The 22,779-nt window shown below is 36.3% G+C and overlaps 1 protein-coding gene and 1 long non-coding RNA gene across 2 annotated transcripts; both read right to left on the bottom strand.

The window, feature by feature from the left end:
• Window positions 1-1,339: 1,339 nt before the first annotated feature.
• On the bottom strand, window positions 1,340-21,394 carry LOC136797520 (osteocalcin 2-like). The gene is made up of 5 exons (XM_067054102.1): window positions 21,289-21,394; window positions 3,728-4,110; window positions 3,151-3,336; window positions 2,408-2,614; window positions 1,340-1,784 (listed from the first exon to the last, which is right to left on the bottom strand). The coding sequence occupies exons 2-5, from the start codon at window positions 4,044-4,046 to the stop codon at window positions 1,714-1,716; spliced, it is 783 nt and encodes a 260-aa protein (XP_066910203.1). The 5' UTR covers window positions 4,047-4,110; window positions 21,289-21,394; the 3' UTR covers window positions 1,340-1,713.
• On the bottom strand, window positions 15,450-18,812 carry LOC136797515 (uncharacterized). Its single transcript, XR_010845263.1, has 3 exons — window positions 18,438-18,812; window positions 17,008-17,103; window positions 15,450-16,289 (listed from the first exon to the last, which is right to left on the bottom strand). It is a non-coding gene; the product is annotated as an uncharacterized lncRNA (long non-coding RNA).
• Window positions 21,395-22,779: the final 1,385 nt, after the last annotated feature.

The raw sequence follows: 22,779 nt of genomic DNA, 5'->3' as shown, positions 1-22,779 counted from the left end.
AATAAGCGTTCCTCCGCTAATTAGTTTTTGATTTATTCTGACCCCCCCCCGCTTATTAATTTTTGTTAAACAGTTTTTGAAAGCTCCCTCTTTTGCCCTATTTCTGCTGTACTAAGCCTCCTTTTCAAAAATTTTGAAATTTTTTAAACCTCTCCCCCCCCCTGCCCACTTATTCTTGGCTATTTCGTACCCGCGTGTAAACTTGATCTCGATATTTGGTCAGGTGTAATTTTGAGGTTTCTTTCAGATTTAGTGGGAATGAGACAGATTCTTCTGTTTAGAAAGATTATCAGATAGTTTTAGATTTTGAGCGTTATATAAGAATCCTTCCATAGACCCGAGTAAAACCTGCAAATCGTTTAACCCTAAAGACTGACGGGTCGAAAAACTCTTTTAGTTACTTTACTAGAGTTTTGATTATCACAATTTGATCATTTATAAAAAACATATACCAAGTTGTCTGAAAAACAAAAGTTAAAATGGAAAATTTGACTATATTCAGTACGTTTGGCTGAGTGCCTACTTAGGGGAAGAGTATGAGCCGTTGGGTCATCTTGATTAATAAGAGAAAAAAAGTTAAAACAATCAAAGAATTATATTTTTTATAAGACATGATACAACAATACCTCTCTCTCTAAACGTCAAAATACCTTAAATTACAAAATTTTAGATCTAATAAAATAAATTCTACTTCAAGCGGAAAGGGGAAAATAATTCTGGAAAGGTCGTTTTTTGAATTCGAACCTTAATTTTTTAACTGCTTTTGCTCAGTCTTTGTCCATACCAACTTTTATGTACCACCTATTTTGAAACATTAGCTAGGAGCTCGTTAACACCGGGTGTAGACGGGTTTTCAACTTTCTTTTTTCCACCCATTCACATGGATATATGAACAGGATTAAAGTAAACACATAATCATGGAGCAGCCTTTTGTATTTTGAAATGTGTATTAGAGAATAGTATAAGATAAAAACATAAATAAATGAATATCGGAATTGACTGAATATTTTCACACTTCGTTCAAAAGAAATGGATTGAAAATAAGTTCTATATTAGGACCAAGAAAGCTTTTCAGTCAATATTTCCAACAAAAAAACACCCCCTTCTCACAGACCCACGGGACCCCTTCCCACTAGAAAAATTGGCCATAATATCGTCCCCGGTGGAAAATTGTCCTCCAATTTTTCAAATTAGACCAATCCTCACTGCAAAATATTTTGCTATTTTTTCCATCCCCACTGAATTTTCTAACTTGAAAACAAAAGAATTTAAATCCCCAGTCATTAAAAATATGGGAATATCAATCCCCATCGAGTTTCAGTCCGTTATATCCGGGGTGTAAATAAACTATAAACGTAAAATAAAGTGCGTACTATAAAAACTACCACAAACTAATTAAAAACTACTAAAACTATTTAAAATCTTTTTTCGTCGTACCTTCATTCCATAATTAATCTTTTTCGACGGAACTATTCCAGAGTTCTTACCACCGTAAACTTATTAAGATTAGACGCAGACGCAGTTTTGCCATATCATTCTCGTAAGATGATTTTACGTCTTTTACACGACATTATCACATGAAACGCATGGGGCACACAGTCTCCAAATTAGCCTCCACCACACAGTTTAATTACGTTCCACCATCACCCAAAAGAATATCTTTTTACCAGTTACGTATATTTCGTGACATTTTATTTACATTTGGTGCTCTTTTTACATGAGAATATTCTTGAACATGGCGAATGATAAGATGATCAGTGACATCGAAGAGATCTTCAATAACGCTGAAAAGAACAAAAGAACAATTACATGATTAAGTACTCGGTGGTTTTTTTCATAAGAACAATTTTAAAAGAACATGAAATTCAAATTTTGTAAATTGAAAATAATCTGGGGCATAGATAGGACTTTATTTGGTAGTCAATGTTTCAAAGCTGGGATGTTAAATGGATATTGTTTTGATGTTTTGCGTTATTAAGGTGAATTTTTTAAGAACCCCCTAGTTTTGAATCGTCCTTAAAACCTTGGTATGAATAGGGTTAAGAAATTCACCACTATACCAAAAGGTCTGTTAGCCAGTTTGGATTCCAATTAGGATTTCAAAACTACATACCATTACCATTTTTTATAAGTTTCCCATTTCCGCATTGAGATTCCTTTGCCACTTTACTAGCGGAAAAAGACCAGGACTTCGGAAAGTTAGGCAGTTTCGTGAGTAAACACAAGATTTTCCGTACCATTAGAAACAAACCCTTTCTAATCTAATGCCGGTTATCCGGATGAAAATAGCGGAAAGATTCCGGAAAAGTGACAAGAATCTTAGTGCAGAAAAGGGAAAAAACGACAAAACAGTGTCCTCTTTTAAAATGGTGCGACACAGGGATGGTCAATTAAGAAGAAAACTCACCTGCACTGTTGCATGTTTCATCGCAGGCTTCTTTACAAGTTTCTTCGTATTGTAGTGTAGAGTTGTATTTATCAGGTGTGCATTTGGATACTGCGCATGTGCGAGTAAGGTTCAATTTCATGGTATCTGCAGAGGATTTCCATCCACCGTCTTCGGCGTGATCACAACATTTGTTTTCACAGTCCATTGTCCATTTGGTAAAAGTTCCTGAAAGATATTAAAATCACGAAAATTTGAACTGGGAAATTATTGTCACAAATAACAGAAATTGATTCTGATAAAAATCAGCTCCTCTGGCCTCTTAACAATAAACAAAAATCCTCCAGGGAGGTCCTTAAAAATTGAAACGAAAATCAAAAGGGGTCATCTAGGGGGCACAATAATTTTCTGGAATAACCCATTCAAGAGGGATCCCGAATCAAAAGTTCAGTGAAGTCGTAGTACAGTGAGCATCCGGCTACCGTGCGACGGCTACCGCAAGTCGTTCGTTCCATCCCCGGCCGGGTCATACAAAAGACTTCGTACTTAGTACAAAAATGGTGCTTGATGCCTCTCAGCTTGATGCTCAGCAATCAAGTGAAGGATCAAGGGTAAGTGGAGCAAGAGTGGCTCCCTCGCCTGCTTTTGGGTAGACATTTATCAAAAGAGGAGCCTTCGGGCCGCCTCCGACTGCGGTCGCAGACTCTCTACTACTGAAAATTATTATTCATCGATGTTTCGCACAATAATGATGTTTTACATACCTTCAGCCACAGCAGAAGTTTGAACAACATCAATAGAATTTGATGATTGTGTTGGATCGATGGAAGCGCTTACTGTTGCTGAACTCTCCATGTGGGATTGCGAAGCAGAGACACTGCTAGATTCTTCTGCACCACCTGCACTGGCTGATGCGGATACAGACATACTGCTCGACGCCATCGCACCAGCTAAAACAGGAAATAACATTGAATTTAAAGCCCCGAAAGGGCTAGAGTTGAAAGTCTTGGATGGGAAATAATGCCACTCATTTCCCATCCAAAACGCGTGTCTCGCGTGGTTTTCAGACAAACACCAGATTGAAAGAAAACCCATCACCAGTCATGAAAACTATGCTACACGAAAACAAAGAATATAGACTTAATCCGTCATTCTGAATGCGGCATAAATCTTGAGGCTTCACTTTTTCTTGCTTAAAAGAAAGGTTTATAGACAACCCTCCAAAAAGGAAAAAATATTCTCAGATTGTGTATTAACAAACATTAAGTCGATCTTTGAAAGCAAAGGGCAACCCGACATATTTTGAGACTTTCGTAGAAGAAAAAGTGTAAAAGGGTGTACCTTGACTGGAGGATGATTGCATATCTTGTGAATTTGAAGCAGAAGCGGATTGAGATACAGATCCTCCATCAACTGATTGGCTACTTCCATCAACTGATTGAGACGGTGACATTGATTCTGACATTGACATTGAGGAGGTAGCTTCGCTCCCGCCTACTGACTCACTGACCGAGGGGGATACTGAAGGGGTAACAGACTGACTTTGAGAGGCTTCCGCTGGTGAAGCAGTTGACGATGGCTCGATGCTTGATGTGGATTGGCCATAACTTGATGATGACAATAATACCAAAATGGCGGCTATGACTGGGTAGAACTTCATTTTTTATTGTTTTTTTTTTGTCAACTCTTTTCCAGAGTTTGTGCAATCCTTCTATATTGAGTATCTGGAGTGAGAATAGAGCAACGTTGTTTCAACGTTTATTTAACGTTCACAACGTCCATATAACGTTAGATGAACGTTGAAACAACGTTGAAACAACGTTGTGTGCCAGCTGGGATGCTACGCTGTAAAAACAGGTGTGAATAATCAAAATCAAACAGTTGAGTAGTGACTTGACGCTTAAAGCAGTATCACGGTTAGTATGTAACTCTAAAAAGATCGACAAAAATAGCCTGGAGACCTTCCAGATGTTAAAAATTTTCCCGACCATCAGAGCTTTAGCGTGTTGGATGAAGATTTCTGTATCTGGGTGCTACAATAAAGTGCATAGTATTTGATAAAAATGGGAGGGGTTTTAAACATTATAAATTATTTTTAAGCGCTCGAATTCACTATTGGAACGTAGAGTTTTAACTCTGAGTTTTAACTTGAGATTTAGCACCTTAGGACCTTAGGATCTCAGGATTCAAAAGGTCAAAGATGTTCCAGTAAGGCTAGTAGTATAGCCTAGAAGCCACTGAATCCCTTTTAAAATCGAAATCGAAATATCTAATGAAGTAAAGTGGAAGTGCTGAAATCGCAATTCTCGCCCGAAATTTAAATTCTGGAAAAACGGTAAAATGCCCAAAATTTTCAATATTCAAATACGAAGATGAGTTCTCCCACCTAGGCACAACACAGTAAGTCGACGTCTATTAAACGTCTACTACTGAAGATAATGCAGTAGTTGCTTTTTTCTTAATGATACGAAATGCTCCCTTGGTTGAGCACTCTTATAAACATTTACTCTTAGGTGCCAAATAAACGGGCCCCCCCGCTTGTTAATTTTTCGATTTTTTTCAAACCCCCCCCCCCGGACGTTATCAGGACCCTCCCGTTTATTAATTTTTGAAAAAATTCCCAACTCCCAAAAGGAAAGTTTCTTGTTTTACTCTAAAAAGCCTAAATTTAGTCCATTTTGACCCTTTTTAGGGTTTTTAAAAGTCCATTTTCCAACCCCCCCGGTAATTAGGTCCCCCCCGTTTATTTGATTTGAAAATTTTTTCGAAACCCCCCGTTTATTCGAACCCCCCCCGTTTATTTGGCACCTAAGAGTAAGCTTCGATGTCTAACGTCTAAATTGTGTTAGATCAGCGTTAAGCGTAAACGAAGTAGAAGCTGTAGAGGATACTAAGAAAAATTTACTTGCTATAAAAATCACAAAAATGTTTCAATTGATAACTTCTTTTTCGTCAAAAGTGTAAATTATTCAATATTTACAAAAAAGGGGAGATAAAATACATATTTGAGATTGATACCCCGAAAACCCCAAAAATAAGCAAACAATCTAAGTTTTGATATGTATATTTAATGCCGTTCTATGGAATCGATAGAATCAAATCATTTCAATTTCGATTGATATGATTAAATTTTAAATTTAATATTTTTGAATAAAAATTCATTCAGAAAATTCAGAAGGAAAACAATTGATAAGCGGACGGGATTATGCTGAATAAAGAATTGATGTTTTTTTAAAGAATTTATGAATCAAAATAAAAACAAAATGGTAAGGGAATTTTACGAAAAAACTTTTTGAAAGGACTAAATCGTATGAACAAAAAATACCATGATCTAGATCAAATCAATACTTATAAAAAAAAAAATTTAAGCCGAAAAAGAAAATAACTATGGTACAGGCTTAGTTTTCGGATTTCTCTTAAATCTAAACTGTGGCAACGAACAAAAACAGTTTTATTGCGAATGTCTCCAATCGTATACTAACTAGTCAATCCCAGTCGGCACACAACGTCAAAACAACGTCCAGATACCAATAACGTTATTTGAACGTTAAAACAACGTTGTGTGCCAGCTGGGATGAGACAACCCCCCTTATCACGTCAAATCTTTCTTCACATCATGATTCCGAAAAACACCGAGATCTGTTAATTTGTTAATCATGCAAAAAATAGTGATAAATAGCCCAAATCATGCTACCCTGCCGAAACATAATTGAACCACGCTAATCACGAAAATGAAAAATTGAATCGCGCTATCACGCAAACCGCTAGTAGAACATTGCACTAATCCACTAAAACACCCCTGTGTCACAGATCCGCTGGGACCCCAGCCCAACTGGAAAATTTGGCTAAAAATTCGTCCCCGGTGGGAATATACCTTGGAATTTCAGCCCACTGGTAAATTGACTTTGATTTCATCCCCTCTCGAAATTTGATTTTTTTAAATGGCACTCCAAAGCCATCCCCACTGGATTTTTTAAACCTTGGAACAATAGAATTTCTATCCCAGTTGGGATTTCAATTGGGATTTCAATAGGAATTTTTATCCCAACTGAGAAAAAAAATTTCACCGGGGCTGTGAAATTTGCTGTCTAATTTGTTAATCGTGCAAAAAATAGTGATAAATAGCCCAAATCTTGATGAAGCCAACCTGCCGAAACACAATTGAATCACGCTATCACGCAAATGAAAATTGAATCACGCCAACCGCAAGTTAGTAGGACATTGCACTAATCCACTAGAAACAGTGAAACAGTGACAAGTTATAAAGCTACCATTATAAAACTATGTATGAAGCTCAATTTTCATTTTTTGTCAAACACGAAGAAGACAAAAAAAAACTAAAGCCCACATTTTTTTCGCTGTTTGGTTTTCTCTCAATTTTGATTCTTTATTTTTCATTCTCTCTCTCTAGTGATATTTATTTAAATTATTCATTTTTTTTCATACACAAAGTCTTTGTTTATAGGAAATTAGAAGATTATGACTTTGAAAATCTTCTTCTCTCAGAGACTAAACATGAACTTTAAAAGAATGAGCGATTTAACTTAAGCCAAGTTCCTTGCTTAAGCTCTACCCTTGTGAAGGTCAATCCTGGTATTTTAGGGGAGATCTTTCCTAAGCTTTCTCTTAACCTTTTTTACCTTACATTTAATCCTGAAGCAAAACAAAACAAAGTTTCTTACAAGTAAGAGAAAGAATGTTAGTGTCAACACACTAACATGAACCTGAAGACGAACTCCATTCATCTTATATTTCTTATTGTGTTTTTGCTTTTGTTTTGCTTTTTTCTTCATATTCCAAATTTTCACCTTCATGCGAAAATCTTCAGTTGTGTAGCAATGGAGCAATATCGAGTTTGCTTTATTTTGTTTAAAAGAACACTGTGTGTTACATGATTTACTTACAGTGGTTTGACATTTTGACCTCAATGTGAAATATAGACACACCCGTGTGTCACAGACCCGCTGGGACCCATCCCCACTGGAAAATTTGGCTATGATTTTATCCTAGAATTTCAGCCCCACTGGGAAATTGACTCTGATTTTATCCCCATTCGAAATTTAATGTTTAAAAATTGTACTCCAAAACTATCCATACTGGATTTTTTAACCTTGGAACAATAGAATTTCTATCCCCATTGAGATTTCAATAGGGATTTTTATCCCCACTGAGATTTTTATCCCCACTGGGGCTGTGAGACAGGGTGTATAGACCGTCTCAACAAAAAAATACTTTCCTTTTATCTTACTTAAGTTTTTTTTTTCCAATTTTAAAGCGAGATAATAAACCCTTTGGTCCCAGAGCTTTCCAGTTTAAAAATTTTTAGGGCCACATATTTCTTCTTTTCAGCTAAATTTTACATCCTTTAAGCTCCAGAAACTTCTTGCATTCATGTTTTGCCTGTCAAAAGGACAAAACTGAAAAGATTAAAGGACGCCCCTATACGCTATAAAATTTGAGGACTCAATAACTTTTAAATCGTTAAAAATTTTTTATAAGAACAAAGTAACAATAAGAAAATAAGGTCAAGAATTTTTTTAGACTTTGTAGAATCAATATTTTAAGTAATAGAACTAAAATACTGAAAATAGTGAGAATGAGAACATTTGGTTAAGAAAATTTTTAGGCTTAAAATTCAGAAAGTTAACACTCAAGAAGCAGACAGAACTTCTAGTTGATACAACGTTGTTTCAACGTTCATCTAACGTTATGAAGGAAAACGTTATGAAAGTAAGTATAATGCCGGTATTTCGATTTTTGGTCTGTTGTTTTTACCCTTACCGGCTAAAAAAATCCCACCGAGTCTGTGAGAAGGAGTGTCAACATATTTTTAGGAATTGTGTCACAAGTTGCATTGACATCAAATTTTGAAACTTCAACCGGCATTATAAACTCTGACACTATCTTTTTTATGTCCTGCCAAAGAGACTGTTCCCTCACATAGCTACTTCTAAACGAACCTCTCGAACCTCTACTACTGGAATATTTCCATAACTCGAGCCTCTACTACCCGAGTGTCTCCATAACTCGAACCTCTACTACCCGAGTGTCTCCATAACTCGAGCCTCTACTACCCGAGTGTCTCCATAACTCGAACCTCTACTACCCGAGTGTCTCCATAACTCGAACCTCTACTACTGGAATATTTCCATAACTCGAACCTCTACTACCCGAGTGTCTCCATAACTCGAACCTCTACTACCCGAGTGTCTCCATAACTCGAGCCTCTACTACCCGAGTGTCTCCAACTCGAGCCTTATACCCGAGTGTCTCCCTAACCGAACCTCTACTACCGAGTGTCTCCATAACTCGAACCTCTTACCCGGTGTCTCCATAACTCGAACCTCTACTACCCGAGTGTCTCCATAACTCGAACCTCTACTACCCGAGTGTCTCCATAACTCGAACCTCTACTAACCCGAGGTCTCCATAACTCGAACCTCTACTACCCGAGTGTCTCCATAACTCGAACCTCTACTACCCGAGTGTCTCCATAACTCGAACCTCTACTACCCGAGTGTCTCCATAACTCGAACCTCTACTACCCGAGTGTCTCCATAACTCGAACCTCTCTACCCGAGTGTCCCATAACTCGAACCTCTACTACCGAGTGTCTCCATAACTCGCCTCTAACCCGAGTGTCTCCATAACTCGAACCTCTACTACCCGAGTGTCTCCATAACTCGAACCTCTACTACCCGAGTGTCTCCATAACTCAAGCCTCTACTACCCAAGTGTCTCCATAACTCGAACCTCTACTACCCGAGTGTCTCCATAACTCAAACGGCTTTCTTTTCCCCATGGCCGTTTGAGTTACGGAAACCTTAACTGTAGTGGAAGAAAGAAGTGTCAGTAGATAGAATTTTCTTTATGCAAATTGATTTTTTTTTCCAAAAGAACCTCTGTCTAGTGTCACTTGAAACATACATATCAAACATCCTCCAAATAATTATAGGATCGCGTCAGATTCATTGAAATTCTCAAAATGAAAAAATAATACAAGAAGTCAAATTAAATCAAGCCATGTAACTAAATATTTTCGTATTCTATGAGATTTCAACACTAATAAAAAAACTTGTAAAAAAAAATTCCATCAAATTTTGTATTTCGCCATTTGCTGAAAAAAAATTGCACCATGAAAAAAATTTAATTCTGTAACAAGATTCATCATCAAGGTTAAATGATGACATCATCAATCGTGTCTCACTTTCCCAAACCAATTTATAAAGAATTTAAATAAAAAAAACATTCGCAACAATTTTCTATAATTCAAATTAAACTGAATATTTTAATATATCACAAATAAATTGATTCATAAAATATTCACTTCGTCCCAACGACATCGAAAATTCTCAGTTAACTTCGAGTTACCATGGAATTTTTGCAAACAAAAACCCAAACAACAAAAATTACCACCATCTTCCAAAAAACATTTAAACAAAAGTAGAGGGTAACTAAAAATTCAAGTCCCCTTTTATTTAGAAAATTCATTAGAGATAGACTTTTAAGAAATTTTTTATAATATTTCAATGTTTGCATAAACCGTGGGTGTATTTCCCCATAGAAATTCCAATAACATCGAAGTGCTACAAACTTACACGTTTTTTATAAGAACATCCACAATTTTTGAAGCCTTCGGATGTTCTTAACTTTTTGTGTTTCAAGCCTAAAAATGTTCTTAAGGTGGTAGTCTACCGCCAGATTTCAAAAGTCAAAAAATCACATTTTTTGCAATAACTCAAGAACTTCTTTACATTTCAAAATGAAATTTTCAGGAAATGTATATCAACTATTAACATTTCTAAAAATAAAAAAAAATTCTAAAAATAACCAAAGACGGGGGTAAAATCAGCCAGGGGGTAAAATACTTTATTTTGCTTGTGTCAGGTTTTCTGAATAGTCGGCTTGACCTATGAAGTTAGTTTTTTTTTTAAATGACTAATATTTAGAAAAGGTCTGGAATGAGTGAAAAAAAAAATTGAAATTTTTTTCCAGGGGGTAAGAAACTGAAAAAAACGCTTTTTTGAGATTAAAAATCAGGAAACCAATTTTAAAACTTTTTAATCCATTCATTCAATACACAATCATGTAAGGAAACTTCCCTGAAAATTTCAAGTCTGTAGCTACTCTCAATCCTAAGATATTTCTGACAAGGTGAATGCAAACCCCCGGGGGAAACGCGTTTTGAGAAAATCAAAGAAAAAGGCAAAAGTCTGCAAAAATGGGTATTATTTTTAAGTTGAAAAGCTCTTTTCAAAAAATTTCTTCACTGAATACTCATCCAACCAGTCAGGTTTCAAAAGTTAAAGTAAAACATTTCACAAAAATTGATAAAATATCCAAAAATCAACAAAACACATGTTGCGCTAAAGTCATGTATACATAGCAAAGTTTGCGGTAATCTTGCGATAACATCAAATTTGGGTGAAAACAGCCACATAAGTGTGTCAAAATGTTCATTGAAAGTCCAGCATAACTCTCTGTAGGCATGAAAACTTTTTGTGTGCATATTTTTATTCACATAGACTAGATGACAATGAGCAATGAGCTGGCTTCTTGACCGAAGGAAGGCTGTTATGAGTGGCGGGTGTCAGATGAGAATGTGCGTCTCCAGAAGTTAGGTCCAGTTCATTATAATGCACATTTCCATCTCTGTTACATCATGTTGTGCTTGGAAATGTCTCAGTTGCATTTAAATCCACTACAAAACATTATGTGAGCCACCAAAAAGCACACACCGCCTCTCACCGCCTATATGCTCCTCAAAACAAAATGGCGGCAACTTAAATGTTTTTCGTAGAAATCCAGCAACATAACCAATGTACAGCAACTTTATGGCTTCTGTAGAGTCTATTCTTCATTTAAACAAATCATTTCCATCAAAGAAATTAAGTTTTGATCTAAAACCTGCCAAGAAATCTGCAGAATCATGGTAACAGCTTGCTTTTCAGCTTGTTTTGATGTGTTACACTACTGAAGCTACCATCTTTAATTTTAAGGATGACGTAATGCCACGGAAAATAATATTTTGACGCTCGAAAAGGGCGTAAAAAGAGCTTTCTTTTGGCGTATCACATTGCTATGTTTCGGCCGAGATTGAAAAAATAAGTCCTTAGCAACGGGATTTTTTCCGTTGCTAGGGCGATTTTTCAAGCACCCAGCAGGACAAAAATGCTCACTGCGACCTGAAAAATAAAGATATCTCTCTGAAATTTCCAGGAGATGTTCAGAAAGACCTAAGGATCTCAAAACACCCAAAAACCAAAATTCGACAATTTTTTCGATGATTTTCCATTTCTCGGTAGACTACCACCTTAAAATGTTCTTATTTTCACCATTTTGAGACCATTTTTACCCATTTTTCTAAGAAAACGGGTGTTTTTCATAGTCCACATAGCCTTAAAATGTTCTTAACTTGTTCTTAACATATTGGCCATCGAAACCTTGTGTTCTTACATAGTTTATTCTTATAAAAAGACGTCTATGTTACATTCATTTGAAAACCGACAAACCAATCAAAATGGTAGTCTAGCAAGCTATACACATTCTGATAAATAACGAGATTGCTCACGAAAATTTTTAACCCGCGTGAGCAAACCCGCACATGTCAATCATTTTTTAGACCTGTCAATCATTTTTCAGCTGCCTTTCTTTTCACTTGTGGTTCTGAAAAAAAGTGATAATAATAAAAAAAGACGAAAGTCGATTTTTATGCATTTTTTTAGTTAAAAGTTTTGGAAGACTGGATTTTCAAGAGAAGGGGAAGTCACGACTCTTGACTCTTGACTCTCCACCCGCTAAACCAACCTGATCTATTTCGAAATACTGTACTTGAGTCAAACTGCACTGAGGTGACACCACTTAGAAAATTTTTGTTTCTTAAAAAAATAAGCTCATAAAACCAGAAAATGTTTGGTCAATGCTGACAAAATAACACAAACTCCAACGCACCGTATAGGATTCGAACTCTCGAAAATGACTTTCACAAGATTACCAGCTCACCCGCCTTATCCACTCGGCCACTCAAAATGCAGTTAATGCGAACAATGATAAAACATACCATAACTTTATTTGCCATGACCTGTATAATTTTATATAACAAATGATTTTAGATCATTTCCAACATGCGGGAGCCGATCGCCGATTCTCAGGGAATTTACAGGACTCTTTAGTGGGACTGCTGCAAACGGGCTGTAAACCCTGCAAGTGCCTGTAAAATTAGAATTTCCATCTGGGGGGCTAGGACACTCCAATCTCCTTAAAGTCTCAAAAGACTGAGGAGAGGAGCTTTTTCTTGCATACAGTACCCACCATATACAGCCAACAGCAGACAGAATTCACAGAGCGTACACGCGCGGGCGATTGATCACGATCGCGGGGAATGTGGGTCAAAAAATTCCCGTGAGCAATCTCGTTATTTATCAAAAAGTAGCTATACGATTAATTCAGACCATAGATTTATAAAGCCCGAAGGGCTAGATGCAAAGCTTTTGCTGAAAAGTGTGCCGTGGTTAGGTAGGAAATTCTACCTAAGTCGCGTGACATTACAATAGAATTTCAGCGTTTGACCAATCAGAAGCTTCGCGGGTTTTTGAAAACAATAGCAACAATATTGTTTCCGATATTCATTTTTTTTTGCCTGCGATGGCTTAAAGCATGACATTTAGCCCCTTGGGCTTTTTAAATCGATGATTCAGACATAGTAGAAATAAAGCAAAAAGTAATGGAGGGAACAATTTTAGTTTATACAAACTAAATCCCGTAACAATAATCGTATTATCATATACTCTTGTCTCCCGAATAGACGCCCCCCCCCGCTAATTAATTTGAATAATCAAATTTTTTATTACAGTGTAGATAGACCTTAAACTTGTTAAAATTTTCCTTTTTGTTAGTATAAATAGTCTTATTTTACCCCTACGTGTTCATTTGTTAAAGTTTCACTTTTGTTGTTGAAATTGATATCAGTTAAAAAAAATTATGTCTTCAAATTACCCGCCCCTCTTATTCCATCCACCCCGCTTATTAGAATGTAGAAAATTTTCCTACCTCCCTGCTTATTCGGACCCCCCTGTCTATTCGGGAGACAAGAGTAACGCCTATATCATTACACGCATTATAAACGAGTCCAGTAATCAAAATGGATAAAATTCTCTAACGCGAATTTAAGCACAGCAAGCATAAGCCTTGTTAAATGATCCTATCGTCTACACAATGTCACTAAATGTCACGGTATAATTCAGGAAACGGGATAAATTTAAAAACGGAGTTTAGATCGGGGCGGAGTTAACAGTGGCGGAGGTGTTTATTAACTTAAAATTTACTACCCTGAGTACCAGAAGCCAAGTTTTCAAGGAGAAAATATCTATCGAGCTGTGATCTTTATGTGAAATATATGACAACATACGCAGAAAAAAGAAATTTCTAAATTCATAGGCGTAGCGAGATACCCTTCACAATTTATGGATGAGAGCGGTTTTTACGACACTGTAATTATTGTCTTTGTTTTATCAAAAGATAATGAATATGTCATAAACGTCTGCACTCCCTCATAAATTTTGCAGGGTATCTCGCTACGCCTATGACTAAAATAAGTGCTCAGTTTTTTGCCTCCACAAAACGGGGAACCGTTCTAATAGAATAGAAAATTTCATACTAGTGAAAATGGAAAAGTTATTTTCCATTATAAATTTGTATGTGTCCTGTTTAAAAAGTTCACGAAATCCCAACAGCTTTCATGAAGAACAAAATCTGCACATATATATTTTCCCGCGTTTACTTTTCCTCTAACAGACAATAGCATTGTCTAAAGCCTTGCAGATTCTTCCATTCATCCTTATTGGGGACGAAATGGAGTTTTTACAAGCTCTCATTTGATTTGGTTGGTCGTTAACCAGTAATAAAACAATTTTGTTAATTTTTTCTAAAAAACGCGTCATTGACCAATTATTAAAGTATCTTATAAAAACTCCATCTCATCTGCCTTATTGCCATCGAGCCGGTACAATCAATAATCACAACGATATTACAAGAATGAAGTAGATTTGATTTAAGTTCATCTTATAGAAGTTACAAAATCAACTGCAACCAAAGTTCATGAAATCGAGACAGAATGCAAATCTTCGAGGTTAAGTATTAAATCAAAACTGTCACGGTCAGTATAGTTTTCTGGATTGAAAAGATCTTGACCTTATACCCTCTCTACACGTTTTTTCATAAGAAAAACATATCTTATGAGATTATGAAGCTCGATATAAACCCTCAGAAGAAGCCAGGATTGGCTGATGTAACTCTAATATTAAACCAGTTTTAAGGACTTGACTCGATACACGTTTTTTATTAAAACAAGGCGCCCAAGGACGTGAAGGCCCAGCTAAAAAAATCTGTAATAGAGACAAAATACAAGGATACTTGCTACAGGGTTAATTTGAAAAATAATCCGCAAAATTGATTTTTCTATAATTTCCGCTTTTGTTTTATCTTATGACTTACAGTAGATTGATTAAAATGAATTGATTGATTAATCTTAAAACGAATTTTTCAGTTATTCGAAGTAAATTCTTATCCCCCTTGGAGCTTCGAATAACCGGGAGTCTACTGTTTTTTTTCACATTGTAGGGATCGATGATCAAACAACTGGACGACCCAATTTGCATTCCCAAGAGGTTGTGTAAGGAGCAAGAGTTCCTGAATATGTAAATATCAATAGCAGTTTTTAACATGTAATATATCTAGACATTGTCACTTTTTAATGGTACTAAAAAAATCTCCCTTCACTATTTCACCCCACCCCCCCCCTTTTTTTTGAAGGGAAAATTGTACCCTTCGTTTGCAAAATTGATTCTCATTATTTCACAAGTTGTCTGATATGGAGAGTTCTACCATGACCACAGACAAAGAAAGTTTTGAAGTTTTGCTTGAAATAGAAGAGTTGACTACTAAATGACGATAAATTGAGCGGAGATCATATTGCCTTGTCCCGTTAAAGTTGCCGATTGAACTACGGGATGCTTCGATTGATATCATGTTTTGAAAAGGGGAATGTAAAAAAATGATAAATACGTCAGTTTCAAATATAATGTATATTTATTTTAATAGCCTATTGTTTTTTAACAAGTTAAAAAAGCTGAGCAAGTAAGTGCTAAACAATGAAATGTCAAAAAAAATCATAAATTCCGGTTTAGCCTCGGAAATCTGAGTTACCCAAATGAAACACAAGTTAATTGAATCAAGTGAGCCGAATACTATCAAGTTAGCCGAGTAATATCAAGTTAGCTGAGTAGTGTCAAGTTAGCTGAGTAATATCAAGTTAGCCGAGTAATATCAAGTTAGCTGAGTAATATCAAGTTAGCTGAGTAGTATCAAGTGAGCCGAGTATTATCAAGTTAGCCGAGTAATATCAAGTGAGCCGAGTAATATCAAGTGAGCTAAGTAATATCAAGTGAGCCGAGTAGTATCAATTGAGTAAAAGAAAGTATTCCAAGTGTATTCTGGTGAGCCAAGTGAATCGAGGGGAACCCTTTAAATCTGAGTTAACTGTGTAAATCCAAGTTAGCTTTGTATAACCAAGCTATCTAATGTAAATCCAGATTGGGCTTTTCCAGAAAAAATTCGTTCATGGGGGGTGGAGGATATATTATTTTTTCTGTGATCTACCCCTGGACATTTCGATTTTTCACCCCCTGGACACGTGTTTTACCCCTGGACAAGCATCAATTTGACCCCCTGGACACAAATATTTACCCCTGGACATCGCAGATTCACCCCATGGACATGGCAGTTTTTCAGGGTTTTTTCAATACCCCTGGACAATATATCCTCCACCCCCATGAATGGTTTTTTTCTGGAAGAGCCCATTGACCAGAGTAGCTATATACACTGAATGATGTGGACTTGATGAACCCTGAAAAATAAAAACAAAAACGAAATTACCCAAACAGTCGCGTTCAACTGGAGTATACTACCATGTTCATAAATCGTAAAGCTCAAGTGCAGCGTAAGCTTGTTCCAAGTTCTGGAAGACTTTCATAATTATGTCCACCTGTTAGGAAGATACTTGCTTTTAGTTGAAAATTGCGGCATGCAAGCATGTATAGGTCACAATTTTTTCGCACAACATAAAGAACCCGAGATGAAATCTGATCATGATGTTTTACAAATACAAGTGAAAATCTCATTTCCAGGGCAGCTACCTTAAAGGGATAACCAGATAAAAAATAAAATTCAGCCCAAAGATTCCTTCCATAGTCCTTAGCAAAACCTCCAAATTTTACATGCTACTTGTTTTTCAAAGTCGAAATATTTAGGTCATTTTTAATTTCTGCTGGAAAACAATAGAATTTCAACATGAGGTACGTGTGAGGTACGAAAAACTGAGATTTCTAATTGTCATATCTTGAATTTGGAATGTTATTTCTCAAAAATATTTGGAGGGCTTACTAAGGACCGTGGAAAGAATCTTTTAGCCAATTTTCATATTTTATCAGCTCTTTACCACGCTTCCCCCAACCTCACAAAGATTTTGCAGTAAATGTAATACACAACTTGATTTTTCACTTAAAGTCATTAGGTTACCAAGCCTTTTAATGATAAATCCTGAAGAAAATCAAATTCAAACTCACCTTAAGATTGAGTATCAATCAATCAGTGGGAACCAATCAGTCTGGATATGATGTACGATAACAGTCTTGATGTATATGGATGATGATGGTCCAAAACTGTACAAAAAGAAAAACAAATATGATTCTTGCCTTTCTATTACCTTTTTTTAATGATTGACATCAAGAATCAATTTTGGTTAGAACTGAAATTGGTGAATTTCAAGTTTTTGCTACCTCAAGTAAAAATTTTTTCTCCATTTCGACCAGACGATTTTAATTGAACATAATTGAAATTTGATTGTCGAACGCAATCGAATCTCAATCCAACGACCAAATTCTAGGTAATATTTGATTCGTTTGATTGAGATTTTCGTTCGAGTGATTGAATCGAATGCAATCGAACCCAATCGAATTCGATGCGACCAAGTTTTCATTATTCATTATTTTAGGGAGAAAATTCTCAATAAGTTGCGAGCAAAAAAAATCATCTCCATAATTATAAAAATCAAAGAAGCGCACTTTTAAAGAGATGGTAGGTCCGTACGGGTTCGTTTTTAACCGGATATTTGCCGGACCGTTTGTTTTGATCTTTCAAAATCTTGATGAAGCGCCAAAATAACAAAATAATGGCAACTTGGCGCGGCAGTTTTTTGACATGCGGGCGGCTTACGGTAAACATAGCATTAAATACCATCGGCCTAATATTCTATTGAGATTCAATTGCGTTCAACAATAAAATTTTAATCGTTCGCTTGGGTTCTATCTGGTTAGATCATCGGTTCTGTTCGATTGAGTATCGACTGACCGACCTATTATTGGCAGACGGAAGTAATAGATAGAATATCTGTTTTCAAAGTCAAAGCGAGACGATCTCAATCGAACGGAATCGACGATCGAACCAATCGAACCAAATCGAACGCAATCAACCGATTTCAATTGAACGTCAAAATTCTTGGTAATATTCGATTGGTTCGATTGTTGTTCGACTGGTTCGATCGTTGATTCCATCCGTATCCGATTGAGATCGGCTGGCTTTATTCTTGCAGCTTCCCAACATCCAAGCTCTCAAACATCACAAGCCCAATGAAATTACTTTCGATTTCCCGTAGAAATTATGCGATGAACAATCCGGGGGTCAATGAATCGACGATCGAAACGAACGCAATCGAACGCAATCGAACATCAATCTGAAAATTCGACAATCGAATTTCAATCGGTCGATTGCGTTTGTTCGATTGAAATTGTCTGGTCAAAGCCGACGCCAAACAACCTGATAGTGATCTGCGCTGCATTTTTTGTAAGTGGAATTGCCTGATTCTTACCCCTCCTACCTAGCCCTTAATTTGAGAATTAACCTTGCAGATTGTTTGTATTTCGCAGAGTGTCTTGTTGCTAAAGGCCAATAGCAATATTCTTATGATACTACTGGAGCACACACAATAGAGATTTACCTTTACGAATGGCAGCAGCAGTCAGTGACAGTAAAATCTTGATTTATCCTCTTTACTTCTTGAACTCTTTAATTCTCAGTCTTTGAGAGAAAAAGACTGAATGAAAGAGATCACGTTGAAGTTGAACCAACACTCCACGTTGAGTTGAGTTGAAGATAGTCTATGTAGGTAGGACTATACGAAATACAGACAATAACAAGATACGGTCTTCAGCCATATATCAACATATGGCTTTGCTCGGCTTTGCTAGAGGATAGATAATTGTATGCTAGCCGACAGACGATCCCTGTCGATCCCTCTACATTATAGCGCTGAGTTTAGCCTGGAAAATATATGTACTCTCGCGGAACACCGCCTAATTGCTTTGCGTAACTAACAAACTAGCCCGGGGTCCACTTAGAGCTTTTTTATGGACTTTTTGGCGCTGATAAGTGGCCCGGTAGTATATGGTAATATGCTTTTGCCTAGGCGGACTGTAAAACAGTCCGCCAGATTTTAGTTGTTTTTGGAAGGTAAAAACAGTATGAAGCAATATTTTTATTTGAGAATAAGGCATTACAAATCTGTTAACCGTGTTTGTTTCTCATTTTTTATTATATCCTTCAACTCCAAGTAGTTTTATTGTTATTTGGATTTTTAATTTTTTTTTTTCAAAATGGCGACCTCGCCAAATGATCCTAGTCTACTTGACTGGACTCAGCGTCATAAAAAATTATCAAAAAGCAAAGTTCAGCCAGAAGTAGACTCTAGTCTACTAACAAACGGGCACTGTGCAGATGAAAGGCCCACTACGCTGCGCTGCTGGGCCAACTATATAAGAGCATAAGGCTTCGCTTGCCAAAATGTTAAAAACATTTAAAGGCTTTGTGGATTCAAAAACACCCTATCTTAAGAAAATGGTCAAAAAAAGAACATGTTATTAAGAACATTTTTAGGCATAAAACTTAAAAAGTTAAGAATATTTGAATGATGTATCTTACTATTTTATTTAAACCCTAAAAGTCTAGAACAATGACATCTCTTATAAGAAATTTATCACTTTCATCTTGTAACAACGTCGTCAAAATCGAACCTTAGTTCACTCTTTTTTGATCCTGATAGCGCTCACGAAATGTTGTACATCCATCAGTAAACTATAAAAAAGTGGTGCAAAGTGGTTCCGGGTACAAGGTTGCAACGAGGTACTCAGCAGTCTATTCCTCTAAAAAATCCTGCATTGTAACACGCATGCGTAATTTGTCGTTCTTTAAACCTTATGTAGTTAATTCCCGTGATAAACAAAGAGGGATGAATTCGTAGGGGTGGTACAGTCACTTTCGGTCGGAGTTTTGGACGGCGAAATTTGTCGTTCTTTATATATGAAATTTGTCGTTGTTTTTGACTATTTTTAGTAAATGTAGGATTCTTTAGATGAACCCCCTCCAGTCATAAAAAAGCAACCTCTTTTTGATTATACTTCAAGCATATTCTTGAAAAAGTTTTGTCTGTAACAAAAAAGTCACCAGAGGTTGTTTAACTTAAACGGATGTTTTGAGGAAAATTGAAACGCTTTCTTCTTATCTTGAAACGAAGGGGAAGAAAGGAGGAGGGGGGAAATAGAAAACCTCAAAAGTTAAAATACAAACAACATTTGAAAATTTCAAAATCCTCTCCTTGAGAAGAGTTCTTTTAAAAAAAAAATGTAGATTTTTATCAATTGATCACCTAGAAATTTGACCTAATGTAAATAATTTTAGTCGACCACGCCCAATCTTGTTATTTATAGGTCAGATTTTTTTCTTAAAATTTTCTTTATCAAAATAATTTGCGATGAGTTGCAAGGCTAGAGGCATTATAAATTTTGACAGTATGTTTTTGTTGTCTTGCTAGTCAAAAAGACTATTCTCTTACAGGGCTACTACATGTCAAAACCATCGAGTACACGTAAGCCCCCCTTCTTAAACTATCCCCCTTCCTCGCTACCCCCCTTTTCATAAAAATTTTTGATCCCCCCCTTCTTTATTCTTTCGGAAGGTGTCATCCCCCCCTTAAGAAAGGGGGGAACGAACTATGAAAAGCCCTAAAATGTGCACCGTATTTCGGATGGATCCAGCACTTTCCTTATTTTCACGTTTTACTCTTTTCGAATTCTGCCGGTAGATGTTACTTTCCACCTAGCATTTGTATAAAAACCATGTAGGCCGCGCAACCTACGTAGGAAATAAGTGGCTTCAAAACCTACGTAGGAGATTCGCCTTTAGCTTTCGGCTATACCTTATCAATGCTATTTTTCTTTGGTCAATAAAACTCTACTTTTTCTGTCCTAATGACCAAAGAAAAATGGCATTAATCGTATACTGTTGGCATCCACTAACGGATTCGTGCTCCTTATATACCCCCGGGGGGGGCTCTCAAGGCAAATGACCTACCAGACGTTCGGCCCTTAAGGGTAGGTTTTTCATAGTCCAGCTAGTGCACTGTAAGGGTAGGAAATTACAAAACTGCACTGAACTGCACTGTAAGGGTAGGAAATTGTGATAAAAGGTCAATTTTTTGGTAAAATTGGCACAAAATTGGCCAATTTTGGAGGAAAAATTCCACATTTTCTCGGAAAATTGCAAAAATTTTCGCCCTTACGGGGGAGAAATTAAAAAAAAGTGCACTGTAAGGGTATGATTTTTCATGGAAATTCACTGCACTGTAAGGGTCCGATTTTAGAACCCAAATTTTGGGCCGAACGTATGGTCGTTTTTAGATTGAGTGCCCCCCCCCGGGTATATACCACCTTCTGCTTTGTAGAGGTCTGCGATTCAAACCAGGTCACTCCTTGCTTTTCAACTTTAAATAAAATGAGAGAAAACAATAAGCTTACCTTCGATTTCAACAGATTTCAACGGTTTCAACATCACAAATCCAATAGCTCTCTGAATAGTCAATTATGCGAAAATTGGATAAATCCATCATTTTCAACTTTTATGCAGTTCATTGTGATCAATTTTCCGGACACACAATAGATTTGGAAAGTATGTTTTTCTCATCATATCTTCTAACACAAGTTGAAAGATAATAGACGTTGGTCAAGTCGTCAGATAATCATTTTGTATATGCCATCAATGCTTTAAATATAGTATGCTGTGATGAAATCGTCACTCATTTTTCATTTGGAAAATACTTTTACGTTTGTAATAGCATTGCAATTATTTGATTTAGCTACCAGGTCCAGTAGTCATGTCATATTGGGCTTTTCCAGAAATAGTCCGTGCCCCCTCTTGTTGAGGATATCGTATAATCAGGGGGTTAACGATTTTTGTTCAAAAGTGGATATCCAAGGGGTTAAATATCTACAAGGGAGCAGATATCCAGGGGGTAAAGTGTCTTTTCAAGTAAAAAATACGATATCCTTTAACCAGGATCTTTACTAATAAAGTAGGATAGGGTTAGATACTTCGAAAAATCATTATCCTCAACAACGGGGTCAAATTATTTTCTTGAAAACCCATTTTACATTGTTAACTTCAAACCAAAACGTCTTCACTCGATTCCAACATTCCAATAGTATTTCCACACCAAAAAACACATGGTGCACATTCTATTCACTTGAAAATCAGGTACTGCTTTTAACCTCATACGTTGAACAGTCCATAACTATGTAATCATATATATCCAATATTTGTTGACAAGATCCATAAATATTTTTTCATCTTTTTTCGTTATAGTTTGTATTGGTCTGAAAAATATGAATAAATGGAATGTAAAGTATGGTTGGTCAAAACAAGCTACTCGGTACGTATCCACAGATTTATCGTATCCAGAAGGGCTAGATGTCGTGCTTTTGCTGAAAAGTGTGCCGTGGTTCGGTAGGAAATCTTACCTAGGTCACGTGACATTAAAATAGAATTTCAGCACTTGACCGATCACAAGCTTCGTGGATTCTCGAAAACAATTGAAACTACAATTCTTGCGATGTTCAATTTTTTTGCCAGCGATGGCTTAAAGCACGACATCTAGCCCTTCGGGTTTTATAAATCTGTGTACGTATCCCGGGGGTACTGAGAAAATCGAATTCAAAGTGTAACCGATAGTTTACAGACTCTTTATCGTAGATTATTTATGGGGTTGAAATAATTAAATATAACATTTTTCATATTTTCTAATATTTTTGTGATTTATATTTATACAGAATTTTTGGTATTGTTAAAAATATACAATTACAAATTAAAGAAAAATCGTTTTTAATGTATCAATTAGAAAAGCTGATATAACCCAAAACTACACAGTCCCAGATTCGGAGAAAATTAAAGCCTTTTTTCGAGTATCTGCCAATATTCAGAAAATGTATGTAAGATAAATAAAAATCAACATA

Source organism: Clytia hemisphaerica, unplaced genomic scaffold (assembly GCF_902728285.1).
Source record: "Clytia hemisphaerica strain Z4C2 unplaced genomic scaffold, Clytia hemisphaerica genome assembly, whole genome shotgun sequence".
NCBI classification, from domain to species: Eukaryota; Metazoa; Cnidaria; class Hydrozoa; order Leptothecata; family Clytiidae; genus Clytia; species Clytia hemisphaerica.
The sequence above is the reverse complement of the archived record's forward strand: the minus strand, read 5'-3'. Positions and strand labels throughout refer to the sequence as shown.